We start from the raw sequence: 15,724 nt of genomic DNA, 5'->3' as shown, positions 1-15,724 counted from the left end.
CTGGGTCAAAGCGCAAAGATTTCTTTATTAGTGTACAGTATTCCCCACATAATCAAAACCTGGATCTTTCTCTCTTGGTCCAGAAATGTCAGTCTCACCACATTCCTTCTTCTTAAAGGGTTTCTTATGGGAATAGTGGGAAAGAATCTCAAACCTTTCAGTGATTTCCATGCGTTTTGCTGTGAATCACTGGGTTTTGCTGGTTCTGTATTTTCCTGGCAGTCTGAGCCCCCAGCAGCTGAAACCTGATCCAGACTATCAGTGCTGATTGCAGGCACCAGGTACAGCTGATTGTCCTCTCTCAGTGAGGTTTCCCCTCTCTGGCAATCTGACTCCCCTGCAGCCTCTGTGTGTGTCTCCCTGCGGCCTCTGTGTGTTTCCCTGCGGCCTCTGTGTGTCTCCCTGCGGCCTCTGTGTGTCTCCCTGCGGCCTCTGTGTGTCTCCCTGCAGCCTCTGCGTGTCTCCCTGCAGCCTCTGCGTGTCTCCCTGCAGCCTCTGCGTGTCTCCCTGCAGCCTCTGCGTGTCTCCCTGCAGCTGAGAGCTGTTCCAGGTTAGCAGTGCTGGTTTCAGGTATCTGTGTATCTGTCAGGGCGTTAACCCTTTCTGGCTCACAGTTTAGCTCCATTGCCTCTTCAGAGTTTATTGCAATGGGCTCCGATTGAGAAGAAAGTTTCTCAGGGTCTCTTTCCATTGTTTCTGCCTCCGCTGCTGTCTGCAATGTACCTGTGTTTGCCTCCTGACTGACTCCTGCTGCAATCCCCTCATGTAGGAGGCTTTCAGCCTCAGTTTCCATGTGCTGAGGACTCTCGGCCTCAGTTTCCATGTGCTGAGGACTCTCAGCCTCAGTTTCCATGTGCTGAGGACTCTCAGCCTCGGTTTCCATGTGCTGAGGACTCGGCCTCAGTTTCCATGTGCTGAAGACTCTCAGCCTCGGTTTCCATGTGCTGAGGACTCTCAGCCTCGGTTTCCATGTGCTGAGGACTCTCGGCCTCAGTTTCCATGTGCTGAGGACTCTCTGCCTCAGTTTCCACGTGCTGAGGACTCTCGGCCTCAGTTTCCACGTGCTGAGGACTCTCGGCCTCAGTTTCCACGTGCTGAGGACTCTCGGCCTCAGTTTCCATGTGCTGAGGACTCTCGGCCTCAGTTTCCATGTGCTGAGGACTCTCGGCCTCAGTTTCCACGTGCTGAGGACTCTCGGCCTCAGTTTCCACGTGCTGAGGACTCTCGGCCTCAGTTTCCACGTGCTGAGGACTCTCGGCCTCAGTTTCCACGTGCTGAGGACTCTCGGCCTCAGTTTCCATGTGCTGAGGACTCTCGGCCTCAGTTTCCATGTGCTGAGGACTCTCAGCCTCTCTTCCCTTGGCACATTCAGCCTCTGCATTGGGTTTGGGCACTTTGCTATAAGGCTTGTTTGTCTGCCTGCAATCTCTTGCCGCCCGCCTCCTCTCTTCCAGCTCAGTCTCTCTCTTCTTTTTGCCCTCTGTATGACATTACTTTGCTGCTGGGATTTACTGCTCTGGGTTTGTATGTTACTTTCCCCGGACTGAACCAGCACCTCACCCGTTCCTTGTGTCTCTTCCTCCGTTCCTTCCTGCTCAGCAATCTCTTTCTCTCTTGTCTTTTCTCTCTGAATTCTCCTCAATTCTCTCTCCGTTTGCAAAAGATCCTCAGTGTCAGTAACATCCAGGCCACAGCCCCTGGGGTTCCCAGGTTCACCTGCCCCAGCACCACCACCCCCTCCTGGGTCTGAGGCCACGCTGAGCCCCTAGTGGGAGCTCAAACAGACACAGCCTCTCTCTGCAAGGGTGACATCCTGAGTGCAGAGTATCAGGGACAGGCTCACACAGTCCCGGGTATATTTGTAATGTATGGTATTTTTTTTTATCCAAAAAAAGATTTTTTTTACAAACATATGTAGCCATGTGTAAAATTGGTGTTACATATCTCTCTTTCTGGCAGTAATCCTGGTAAGTATGCAGGGTTGCCAGTAGTCATCATGGAGGTTTGCCCTCAAACCCAGTGATGTGTCATATGTAGCAAAGGAAGTGACAGCATGCTTTTTGCCCACTGTTAGTGACACAGAGGTGGGTCTTTCTCAAGCCTATATATTGCACAGAACTTCCTAAAGTTAGTAGTGCAAGTCTGGTGTTCAAGGTTGAGTCAAGGCTGGGTCAAGTGTCTGCAGCAGTTCCAGTCTGTCTGTCAGAGAGGCACGTGGCAAAGTGACCGGCTGATTACACCCTGTGTCCAGGGCTCTGGCACAGCTGGTGGTCTCCCTTAGGGGAGAGGTGGAAAGACAACTTGATTAGAGATACAGAAGGAACCTTCCTGGAGATGGGCAACCTGATAATGTGCGGCTAAGTGTCGGCCGCTGTGATGGGCAGTCTGCCATATTCCTTGTAAATAAAGATGGCCGTGTTCAAGAGACCCTTCTCACCTGTGAGTGGAGTTACTCAGGGAGAAGGTGCACCCAGGAGTTCTCTTCCGGAAACTCCTCCCTGCTATCGTGGGGACCTGGATGGGATGGAGGCGCTGTACCAACTGTGAGTAGAACTCAGCACTACCTCATACGCCTGTCATGGTGAAATCCCCAACAACATCAAGCGGGAGACTCAGGAGTACTGTGAGCCAGCAGGTGCACCACACTGACATGTAACTGGGGCAGTTTCTCACATAGGGGTCAGGATCAGAAGGGCCCAGAGGGAAAAACCCTTACACATATCAATACAAAAGCAACAAACTTAACATGAAAATATACAATTGTACCTGTGGTTTACACTATATACAGAAAATATTTACACACTTACATCTGAACACCCGCCCATCTTCTCTCCCAGGACTTTATATCCCACCTGTCTCGTAGGGTATCCCCCTGACTGCAGAGTATCAGGGACAGGCTCAGACAGTCCCGTGTGTATATGTAATGTAGGGTGACCTCCTGAGTGCAGAGTATCAGGGACAGGCTCAGACAGTCCTGGGATTCAACATTGTGATCACTATTTATCTAAGTCTCTAAGTTTAATACTAACACTTTAATACTAACACTTTAATACTAACACTTTAATACTAACACTTTAATACTAACACTTTAATACACTTTTAATACTAACACTTTAATACACTTTTAATACTAATGTGCACTAGATTTATTAATGAAAATAATATATTTTTTTCTGTCTTTAGTAAATGTAAAGCAGTGTTTTCCCTATTTTGCTATAGTTATGCTAAATATACATCCAGGATTGCCTTCTAATATTTACCTTTTATTAGATGTAGGTATATTAAAATGACATATATTTATATATGGATCCAATGTTGTTAGATAAATATGCCCCTTTGATTTAAGTCTCGATCTTACTATCCAAGATAACTCTTCTAAACAGGATGACAGAGCAATAATGATCATTTCTAAACTTTATTAAATCCTGTTTATCATTTACAACATGTGCAGATTTAATGATAACTGTTGTAAGATTCAAAGTGGGCCCTGGTAGACAATTGATTGAGGAAAGAAAAGAAGACTTTAGTAGGGCGGAGGGTGATGGGCGGAGGGTGATGGGCGGAGGGTGGTGGGCGGAGGGTGATGGGCGGAGGGTGATGGGCGGAGGGTGGTGGGCGGAGGGTGATGGGCGGAGGGTGGTGGGCGGAGGGTGATGGGCGGAGGGTGATGGGCGGAGGGTGGTGGGCGGAGGGTGGTGGGCGGAGGGTGATGGGCGGAGGGTGGTGGGCGGAGGGTGGTGGGCGGAGGGTGATGGGCGGAGGGTGGTGGGCGGAGGGTGATGGGCGGAGGGTGGTGGGCGGAGGGTGGTGGGCGGAGGGTGATGGGCGGAGGGTGATGGGCGGAGGGTGGTGGGCGGAGGGTGGTGGGCGGAGGGTGGTGGGCGGAGGGTGATGGGCGGAGGGTGATGGGCGGAGGGTGGTGGGCGGAGGGTGGTGGGCGGAGGGTGGTGGGCGGAGGGTGGTGGGCGGAGGGTGGTGGGCGGAGGGTGATGGGCGGAGGGTGGTGGGCGGAGGGTGGTGGGCGGAGGGTGGTGGGCGGAGGGTGGTGGGCGGAGGGTGGTGGGCGGAGGGTGATGGGCGGAGGGTGATGGGCGGAGGGTGATGGGCGGAGGGTGATGGGCGGAGGGTGGTGGGCGGAGGGTGGTGGGCGGAGGGTGATGGGCGGAGGGTGATGGGCGGAGGGTGGTGGGCGGAGGGTGGTGGGCGGAGGGTGGTGGGCGGAGGGTGATGGGCGGAGGGTGGTGGGCGGAGGGTGATGGGCGGAGGGTGGTGGGCGGAGGGTGGTGGGCGGAGGGTGGTGGGCGGAGGGTGATGGGCGGAGGGTGGTGGGCGGAGGGTGGTGGGCGGAGGGTGGTGGGCGGAGGGTGGTGGGCGGAGGGTGATGGGCGGAGGGTGGTGGGCGGAGGGTGATGGGCGGAGGGTGATGGGCGGAGGGTGGTGGGCGGAGGGTGGTGGGCGGAGGGTGATGATGGACGATGATTGATGATGCTGGGAGTGGAGACTTCTTTTCAGTGACTTGAACCCGTTGAATAGATTATATATGCACAATTAGTTACTGTACATATACCCCAAGCTGAGGGGTCAGGCATAACAGAAATAGTTACTGTACGTATACCCCACAGCTGAGGGGTCAGACATAACAGAAATAGTTACTGTACGTATACCCCACAGCTGAGGGGTCAGACATAACAGGAATAGTTACTGTACATATACCCCACAGCTGAGGGGTCAGGCATAACAGGAATAGTTACTGTACATATACCCCACAGCTGAGGGGTCAGACATAACAGGAATAGTTACTGTACGTATACCCCACAGCTGAGGGGTCAGGCATAACAGGAATAGTTACTGTACATATACCCCACAGCTGAGGGGTCAGGCATAACAGGAATAGTTACTGTACGTATACCCCACAGCTGAGGGGTCAGGCATAACAGGAATAGTTACTGTACATATACCCCACAGCTGAGGGGTCAGGCATAACAGGAATAGTTACTGTACGTATACCCCACAGCTGAGGGGTCAGGCATAACAGGAATAGTTACTGTACGTATACCCCACAGCTGAGGGGTCAGGCATAACAGGAATAGTTACTGTACATATACCCCACAGCTGAGGGGTCAGACATAACAGGAATAGTTACTGTACGTATACCCCACAGCTGAGGGGTCAGACATAACAGGAATAGTTACTGTACATATACCCCACAGCTGAGGGGTCAGGCATAACAGGAATAGTTACTGTACATATACCCCACAGCTGAGGGGTCAGACATAACAGGAATAGTTACTGTACATATACCCCACAGCTGAGGGGTCAGGCATAACAGGAATAGTTACTGTACATATACCCCACAGCTGAGGGGTCAGACATAACAGGAATAGTTACTGTACATATACCCCACAGCTGAGGGGTCAGACATAACAGGAATAGTTACTGTACATACCCCACAGCTGAGGGCTCAGGCACAACAGGAATAGTTACTGTACATATACCCCACAGCTGAGGGGTCAGGCATAACAGGAATAGTTACTGTACATATACCCCACAGCTGAGGGGTCAGACATAACAGGAATAGTTACTGTACATATACCCCACAGCTGAGGGGTCGGGCATAACAGGAATAGTTACTGTGCATATACCCCACAGCTGAGGGCTCAGACATAACAGAAATAGTTACTTTCAATATCCTCTTTGTTTTTCTCTTTCTCAAGTTTGCTATTTTGCCAACTGTCTGGAGCGAGATTTATTCCATTTTCCCACACGGCAAAACTGGCGCTTGAATTGTTATTTATGAAAATATATACAGCATACCCCGCATTAACGTACGCAATGGGTCCAGAGCATGTATGTAACACAGGCATACCCCGCATTAACGTACGCAATGGGACCGGAGCATGTATGTAAAGCAAAAATGTACTTAAAGTGAAGCACTACCATTTTCCCACTTATCGATGCATGTACTGTACTGCAACCGTTATATACGTGCATAACTGATGTAAATAACACGTGTAACAGGCTCTATAGTCTCCCCGCTTGCTCACAGCTTCGGTACAGGTAGGGAGCCGGTATTGCTGTTCAGGACGTGCTGACAGGCGCATGCGCGAGCTGCCGTTTGCCTATTGGGCGATATGTCCTTACTCGCCAGTGTACTTAAAGTGAGTGTCCTTAAACCGGGGTATGCCTGTATATATATTTTTTTGTTTAATGCAATAAGATAAATGTTTTCATAAACCTGGTGCTGTTTTTACACTAATTTTGCAGCTTGTAGAATCTGAGAGCTAGTCTCCAATGTCTTCTCCTGCAGGTGAAGTGATGGCGACAGCAAGGACTGTAGGGATCTTCTCAAGAGATGTAGAGAACTCAAAGTGGTTAGAACAGCTGCTGAAGTCAGAACCTTTCCATAAGAGAGGGATAGATATCCGACCCGTGTACATCTCCAACGATGGTTCCCAGTTCAGAGGGGAGGTCTCCCACTGCACATTCGCCATCCTGTACCACACCAAGAATCGAGGGATGGTCAATGTCACCAATGTGACAGACTCGCTGTATGATACGGAGCTGGATCATCTATACAATGTACTGGGTAAAATATGCCTTTATATATGTATCTTCCCCTAACCAAAGCACAGTGACACACCAACAGAGCCACATGTTCACCAAAACTCATATTCCCCATGGCCGGATAACCATGCCCTTGTACACGTAGCAAGACTCTGTGTCTCCGGAGCCAGGGTCTAAGGTGTAAAGTCAGCGGTCCTGGGGACAGTATATGACGTGATGTAGCTGTGCGCGGGGGTCCAAGCGTCTGAATGGGACCCCCCAGTGTTAATCCTCTGGGGGGCCGCAACCACTGCAGTCACGTAATAGCAGCACTGAAGGCCCTTAGTCTTGCTACATCTGTATATACTGCGCACCTGGTCCTGTATCCGTCTCCTGTAACAAGCTTCTTGGCTCATAGGGTTTTTTGTGTCGGTCATTGCACAGATTATTTATATATATTTTCTATTATATTGACACTCATTTGCGCCTGATTTCTGCAAACAAAAAACCCCAGTGACATATCATCCAATGATATCTCAGAAATGGGGGGAAATAAATTTCTGTATACCTTTCCTGTCTTTGGATGTAGCACTGAGCTCTGTCTATGTTTCATGTTCTGTCTCTGGTTTTAAACACCTTTCCTTTCTAACAAGATGTCCAACCTTCTTTTTTTTTAACATATCTATTGTATCAGCCATCACAGCCTCCATGGGTAATACATTCTCATATTGGAAGTCCAGACTCCGGAAGAGTCAAATATTCAGTATAGGTCTGTATACTCACATTCTGAAAATGTATCCTGAGCCCTGGTTGTGGGGTAAAAGGCTGACCATATTGTGTTCATGAAACCAATTTATGGTGCTCAAAATATTAACAATTTATTCCCCAGCCAAATATATATGTATTGTTAAATGATGCGATATGATTTGTTTTCACTTACAGTACACAATACTTTAAGAAGCATTTTGAATTTTCAAAGCAGAAACACATGGTCTTTATTGTCCTTACTGGGAGAGACCTCCTTCTTCATAGGACCTTTACCCGGCTTAAGAGATTGACGATCTATATGTGAAAAGGGGTATACTCGTGTAACAGATCATTCCATGTGCTGTGTAGGGAAGCCCAACGTCATTGTGGTGATTGATGACCTGGAGGACAGCAGCTCTGAGAAGAAGAATGATATCCTCCAGAATCAGAGCAGCATCAAGGAACAGGCCCGTGAGCTGTTTCTCTTCAGCACGGAGGAGAAGGACAACCATACAATCACTTCAATGAAGGAGAAAATAAAAACAATGAAAGAAATCCTGTGTGAAGGTAATTTGGTGCAGACCTATACCTCATCTTCCAACATCCATCGCCCACCTGCTGTTATCAGGAAACGTGTCATGTATAACCGACCTCGAACTCACATTTGTGTCTTTCTAACCTACCAAGCACCCATCTCTCCACCTCATTTCAATCTCATTTAAAGGGTAGTCCCACTCTTGACACCAAAGCGAACCAATGGTAGGCACCTATATAATAGCCTATACATTCTCTGATAACTATTCATATTCTTTTTGAACAACAACCTCTTCATTTCCATAGAGACCTGCACATTTATGACCATAATATAGTTTTACACCCAAAGATCTAAAGTGAGAGGAGTCGCGTTACTTTTTTAGGTTATTTTTTTTTTTTTAGAAGAAGAAGAATGTGACAATAAACAAAATCCCCCTGAAATAAGCTCTATATTGTTCTCTTCACATTCATCTGATTCTTGTTGGGCAGATTTCATTCCCTATAACATTTGTTATGCCAAATACAAGGAAGGGGAGGGAATAATCCAGAGACAGCCAGACACATGTTGAGAGAGACATATCATCTGGGGAAGAGCCTTTACCCTCCATGGGGGGGGGGGGGGGGGTCATGGCATTCGGAATGGCTAATATTTGTGGGGATTTCAGCGTTTGAGTCTCTTCCGTCCAATGGGACTGTGGTTCCTTTAGCTATGAGTTCTGAGGCTCAATCACCACCGGAGCTGCACCAGTGCTGAACCCAACTCAACTGCTTTCTGCCCGAATCCTACTCCCAGTACCCCCAGAGCACCCCGCCTGTCCCTCTTGTGTGCAGTGCTGAATGACGAATGTCGTGCCTTGTGTGAATGACCCATATCAAATGAACTATTTGCTGATTCCTTCTGTTTGATGACGGTAACAGTGTTGATCAAAAAAGAGAATTTTGATCAGAAAGGCAACCCTTTATACACAGCACTCTAATCATATGTAGTATATTTGTGGACATATAGGATTTGTCCTGCAAAATTACTGCGTCAGCAGGTAAGTGCTGTCAGAATCACCGTAGAAATCAAAAATCAATAACATTTTATTATGTCTATATTGACGTTAAAAACACAGATGCAATATTAAAAATCCCCATATTGATGTGGCTGATATGAATAGTAAGATAACAAGGTAAGTATATTAGGTCAATATTAAACTATTCATATCCAATCATCCAGATAAGTAAGTATACAGTGATGAGCTGCAGAGATAGGCTATAGTTGTATCAGAGACAAATGCCCATGTCTATGTAAGTTGGATTGGTTATAATAAATCAGCAAACAAAGAAAGGCTTTCAAATAGTCAGATGCTACCTTGAAAACCCTTTTGGAAAAGGTGTTTCCAGCTTTAATTAACTCTCATATGTGTAGATTGAGAGGCAATGCTGTGCATCTATGCTGCTGTTATAACATTGGGATATGTAGCAGAGTGTTATACAATATAACAGCACAATGTCTGCTATGTAACCATAAACAAGTAGCAGTAGAGTGATTATTTGCTCGCTGATGACTAGAAGAATTCAAAACACTTTTGAGGTTAATAGTGTTTGTTGGTCACTGGCAGTATATATAAGTGCTGACTCTCTGAAACACAGCCGCATCACACGCACTATCGGGATGAATATATCATCTCTACTTGGCTCTAGTAGTGTATAGCATAGGTGGTTTCTAGGTAACACAATAATCAAACCTATTATACCTAAGTCATGCACTTTTGTGGAATAGATTATATATGCAAAGATCAAAGAGGAGGCAACTGGGACCAACGACTATTACAACAGGAATGTCGTTGGATATTCCAACTTCAAACCCTGGCCCCTAATGGACTCAATGAAGGGTTCATATTTACACCGTTTATCTAAACAATTTACAGTTATGGTGGTAGAGTGATGCTTAGATCTTGTACACTGTACCTATCACATATCAATCACATATACGAATCTGATTTGCTGTAATTTATAGGAGCAGATTTTCACAATATACACTTTTATTGGCACCTGATTTTTTATATTTATATAAATATGTTTCACTAATATTCAGTATCACGGTTAAAAGATATATTCACATTTTGTGTTGTGGTTTGATTATACCCATATATTTGGGTTAAGGAATACACCACTCGATCCTATACCTGTACATTACACTTATCATATATCAGTTACAAATTATATTAAATTGACCTGCATTGACCATTAAGGGCAGGTCTTCTATATTTCAACTAACACTCCTACACACTTACACTTTAGTTTTGGGTTCTAATGCAATTACACACTACAAATATACACACATTTTACTAATTTTATATACATATGTTCTATTAATATTTTACATCACAGTAATAAGATATATTTACATTTTGTGTTGTGGGTTATTATACTATATATTTGGTTAAAGGAATACACCACTCAATCCTATTCCTGTACATTACACCTATCACATATTAGTTACAAATTATACTAATATGACCTGCATTGACCATTAAGGGCAGGTCCTTTATAATTCAATTCACATTCCTACACACTCTAACCTTTGTTTTGGGTTTTTAGTAATAATACACTATAAAGGTATACACACATTATTTATTTTATTATTATCATTTTATTATTTTATCATTTCCTTATTTCTTTATACAATATTATTTTCATTAGTTATTTGTCTATTTAGTATATGAACACATCATTTTCCTTTCCTCCCTCCCCCCCTTTTTTTCGGTTTGTTTTATTTCCAATAACCATACACAATGATTACACACAAATATACCCTTTATTTATTTTATTTCGATTCATAGTCCATTAACTGCATATCTTGTCCACAAACACACTCTTTGCATATTTTGCTCAGATGTCATTTCACAATACCTATGTTATGATCTGAATTCGTATGGGTAATCAAATAATGATCTGAACTCGTGGGGTTAATAAAATCCTGAGACACTGTTGTAGTCCAATTCCACTCTCCTTGTGGACTGGACCGCTCCTTCAGGTCTGACTCCGCCTATTTTAGGTTGGAGGATGTACCTCAAAGGAGTATTTAAATGACTCACCCAAGGATCAAACTCCTATCCCTCCTCCCCCTGATGAAGCGTGTGTAACACGCGAAACGGCGTCGGGGAACGTAGGGCGTCACGGCGGTGACGTCACTCTAAGTGGCAACACCCAGATCGAGGCAGAGAAGCAGGCCTGTATTGTGTAGCGGCAATATTTGAACTAATGCTTTACTAAATGATAATCGCTGCATATTTCCAAAGTGTTTTTGGCATAATAGGTTTGATTATTGTGTTACCTAGAAACCACCAATGCTATACACTACTAGAGCCAAGTAGAGATGATATATTCATCCCGATAGTGCGTGTGATGCGGCTGTGTTTCAGAGAGTCAGCACTTATATATACTGCCAGTTACTAACAAACACTATTAACCTCAAAAGTGTTTTGAATTCTTCTGGTCATCAGCGAGCAAATAATCACTCTACTGCTACTTGTTTATGGTTACATAGCAGACATTGTGCTGTTATATTGTATAACACTCTGCTACATATCCCAATGTTATAACAGCAGCATAGATGCACAGCATTGCCTCTCAATCTACACATATGAGAGTTAATTAAAGCTGGAAACACCTTTTCCAAAAGTTTTTTCAAGGTAGCATCTGACTATTTAAAAGCCTTTCTTTGTTTGCTGATTTATTATAACCAATCCAACTTACATAGACATGGGCATTTGTCTCTGATACAACTATAGCCTATCTCTGCAGCTCATCACTGTATACTTACTTATCTGGATGATTGGATATGAATAGTTTAATATTGACCTAATATACTTACCTTGTTATCTTACTATTCATATCAGCCACATCAATATGGGGATTTTTAATATTGCATCTGTGTTTTTAACGTCAATATAGACATAATAAAATGTTATTGATTTTTGATTTCTACGGTGATTCTGACAGCACTTACCTGCTGACGCAGTAATTTTGCAGGACAAATCCTATATGTCCACAAATATACTACATATGATTAGAGTGCTGTGTATAAAGGGTTGCCTTTCTGATCAAAATTCTCTTTTTTGATCAACACTGTTAATATCATATATTAACCCTTTGAGCACCAGTCATATATTTCCACTCTACAAATACATATTGGTGAATGCGGTTTCAGTTACATATTCTGTTTGATGACGGGTAAGATCGGGTGGGGTTATGGTCGAATAATATGTATTGTTTATTCCTTTTACAGGCAGAGCCGGTGCAGGGAAGCCAGACCAGGTAATGCATTCTCTTTACTTTGCACGATGTAGAATTTGTCTCCCCTGAGATCAGCAGCACATGGGTCACACAGGACATTTAAGCATTCGGATGAAGCGTATACAGCACATATATATATATATAGGATGTATAAAGATCGTGTGGGTCCCATTCATTCATCTTTCTAGCTCCGTACAGTAAGTATCCGGGTTACACCTGACCGCGCGATGGAAAGGACTCGTCATGTAAATCTATTTGCTTGCCAGGAATCTAAAGACAAAAACACGAAGGAAAAGAAATCGGATGTCTTTAAAGAGAGAACATCACAAGCATCGGGATTGGAAGATAAAGCAATAGGGCTCTATGTATAACAGGGAATAGTGGGTTTGAAGCATTGCTCCGTGTTTTTTTTTATAGCAGAATTGCGGTGTAAGTAAGAACAGTTTCTTACCTCTGATGCAGAAATTTAGATATTAATGCCACTTCAGATATAAAGGATTTTTTAGGGCAAATAAGAAATGAAAGAATGGGGAAGAGAGAAGCAGACTGTGATACATCTCATTATACAGTAATAAGCGCACCATGTAAGTGCTCCCAAACTCCTCCAACTGACGCCCCCCACGGTGCAAGCTGGGGCAGAGACGCAGAATGTGATGCATCTCATTATAATCTGTGCACCATGTAACTCCCCCAACTCCTCCTACTGACTCTCCCCAAGGTGCAAGCTGCGGCAGAGACACAGAATGTGATACATCTCATTATAATCTGTGCACCATGTAACTCCCCCAACTCCTCCTACTGACTCTCCCCAAGATGCAAGCTGGGGCAGAGACGCAGAATGGGATACATCTCATTATAATCTGTGCACCATGTAACTCCCCCCAACTCCTCCTACTGACTCTCCCCAAGATGCAAGCTGGGGCAGAGACGCAGAATGTGATACATCTCATTATAATCTGTGCCCCATGTAACTCCCCCCAACTCCTCCTACTGACTCCCCCCAAGGTGCATGCTGGGGCAGAGACACAGAATGTGATACATCTCATTATAATCTGTGCCCCATGTAACTCCCCCCCAACTCCTCCTACTGACTCCCCAAGGTGCAAGCTGGGGCAGAGACGCAGAATGTGATACATCCCATTATAATCTGTGCACCATGTAACTCCCCCCAACTCCTCCTACTGACTCTCCCCAAGGTGCAAGCTGGGACAGAGACGCAGAATGGGATACATCTCATTATAATCTGTGCACCATGTAACTCCTCCTACTGACTCTCCCCAAGGTGCAAGCTGGGGCAGAGACGCAGAATGACATACTGTACATCTCATTATAATCTATGCACCATGTAATTCCTCCCAACTCCTCCTACTGACTCTCCCCAAGGTGCAAGCTGGGGCAAAGATACACCATGTTACTCTCCCCACGTCACAAGCCATGTCAGACGGGGTTTAAAACTTTGATACTTCGGGGCTTGATGAAAGCTCCCCCAGTTTCCCCACTAAATTACCTTGATACATAAACCCCACAGCTTTCGTCTCACCCTCAGGGTTATATGGAGAATGTAGGAATTGGATGAGGGGTATATTATTTTGTCCATGTGTATATCTCACTTGCTTTTAAGCTGCAGGGCTGCTTTTTGCTTCTGCTATTAATCTGTTTCCTTCCCAGGATCCTAATGACATGAATGGAAGAGAAGGCAACTCCGGAAAAGCTGTCACATCACAACCAAAGTCTGTACAGCAGGGGGTACGGAGCACGGTAACTCAACGCTTATTAATCTTCCTAGAGAGACTGACACTGAAACGGAAACATTCTCACGTGCACGTTATCTCCCTCATCGTGGGAGCCTCCCCCTCATTTTTATGGCGCCTTCCCTCTTATCCCTACGCCCTGTACCCTCCTATAATATCTTCCGCTTAGTTATTAGGCCCATGTTTACTAAGCGGTAGAGATGGGAGAATCCGCTTCCCGGATTTTCTCGCATGTTCTCCCCAGAATCCGTTTTGCGGTGTACAATCTACAGCAGGGTGTGGTCAGTTTTAATCTGTGCGGATTTATCCAAAATCGCCGTTGGGTACAACCTGTAGACGGGTTTCCCGAATTTCTGGCTTCTCTTCCTTCTCCTTCTTCCCTTTGCCGCCCACTATAAAGGCCAGTGGGATGTTACCCACAAGGAGATTGCTGCTTCCTAAACCTCCCCCTTCCCCAGGACTTACTTACACTGACGGATACCGTATCTCTACACTTAATATTTGGGAAGGTAGAAATGTCAACAAAAGACAAAGATACCCAGTGCTACGTGCTGTGACGTGGCTGCACACTGGTCACGCCGTGACGTGGCTGCATACTGGTCACGCCATGACGTGGCTGCATACTGGTCATGCCGTGACGTGGCTGCATGCTGGTCATGCCGTGACGTGGCTGCATACTGGTCATTCCGTGACGTGGCTGCATACTGGTCATGCCGTGACGTGGCTGCATACTGGTCATGCCGTGACGTGGCTGCATACTGGTCACGCCGTGACGTGGCTGCATACTGGTCACGCCGTGACGTGGCTGCATACTGGTCAAGCCGTGACGTGGCTGCATGCTGGTCATGCCGTGACGTGGCTGCATGCTGGTCATGCCGTGACGTGGCTGCATACTGGGCATGCCGTGACGTGGCTGCATACTGGGCATGCCGTGACGTGGCTGCATACTGGGCATGCCGTGACGTGGCTGCATACTGGGCATGCCGTGACGTGGCTGCATACTGGGCATGCCGTGACGTGGCTGCATACTGGGCATGCCGTGACGTGGCTGCATACTGGGCATGCCGTGACGTGGCTGCATGCTGGTCATGCCGTGACGTGGCTGCATGCTGGTCATGCCGTGACGTGGCTGCATGCTGGTCATGCCGTGACGTGGCTGCATGCTGGTCCGTGACGTGGCTGCATGCTGGTCACGCCGTGACGTGGCTGCATGCTGGTCACGCCGTGACGTGGCTGCATACTGGTCACGCCGTGACGTGGCTGCATACTGGTCATGCCGTGACGTGGCTGCATGCTGGTCATGCCGTGACGTGGCTGCATGCTGGTCATGCCGTGACGTGGCTGCATGCTGGTCATGCCGTGACGTGGCTGCATGCTGGTCATGCCGTGACGTGGCTGCATACTGGTCACGCCGTGACGTGGCTGCGTACTGGTCACGCCGTGACGTGGCTGCATGCTGGTCACGCCGTGACGTGGCTGCATACTGGTCACGCCGTGACGTGGCTGCATACTGGTCATGCCGTGACGTGGCTGCATGCTGGTCATGCCGTGACGTGGCTGCATGCTGGTCATGCCGTGACGTGGCTGCATACTGGTCATGCCGTGACGTGGCTGCATGCTGGTCATGCCGTGACGTGGCTGCATACTGGTCATGCCGTGACGTGGCTGCATGCTGGTCATGCCGTGACGTGGCTGCATACTGGTCATGCCGTGACGTGGCTGCATGCTGGGCATGCCGTAACGTGGCTGCAGGTTTATAACGCTTTGGCCAAAGGGTTAAACTAAAGGACCCTTATTCATGAGAATACTAACATTGAAGTATTTAACTGTGTCTTGTCACATTGGATGTAGCATTAAGTATCTGT

The 15,724-nt window shown here is 46.5% G+C and overlaps 1 protein-coding gene across 1 annotated transcript in view; it reads left to right on the top strand.

Annotated features, from left to right (window-relative positions):
• Nucleotides 1–15,724, top strand: part of LOC142463606 (uncharacterized) — a 67,491-nt gene that overhangs the window by 42,175 nt on the left and 9,592 nt on the right. Inside the window, exons 2-5 of the mRNA XM_075566557.1 lie at nucleotides 6,308–6,586; nucleotides 7,660–7,857; nucleotides 12,101–12,129; nucleotides 13,777–13,866. Of these exons, the coding sequence (XP_075422672.1) occupies nucleotides 6,316–6,586; nucleotides 7,660–7,857; nucleotides 12,101–12,129; nucleotides 13,777–13,866 (588 nt within the window). The 5' untranslated portion in view covers nucleotides 6,308–6,315. The remainder of the gene's footprint in view (nucleotides 1–6,307; nucleotides 6,587–7,659; nucleotides 7,858–12,100; nucleotides 12,130–13,776; nucleotides 13,867–15,724) is intronic.

This window comes from Ascaphus truei, chromosome 11 (genome assembly GCF_040206685.1).
Source record: "Ascaphus truei isolate aAscTru1 chromosome 11, aAscTru1.hap1, whole genome shotgun sequence".
Lineage (NCBI taxonomy): Eukaryota > Metazoa > Chordata > Amphibia > Anura > Ascaphidae > Ascaphus > Ascaphus truei.
The sequence above is the reverse complement of the archived record's forward strand: the minus strand, read 5'-3'. Positions and strand labels throughout refer to the sequence as shown.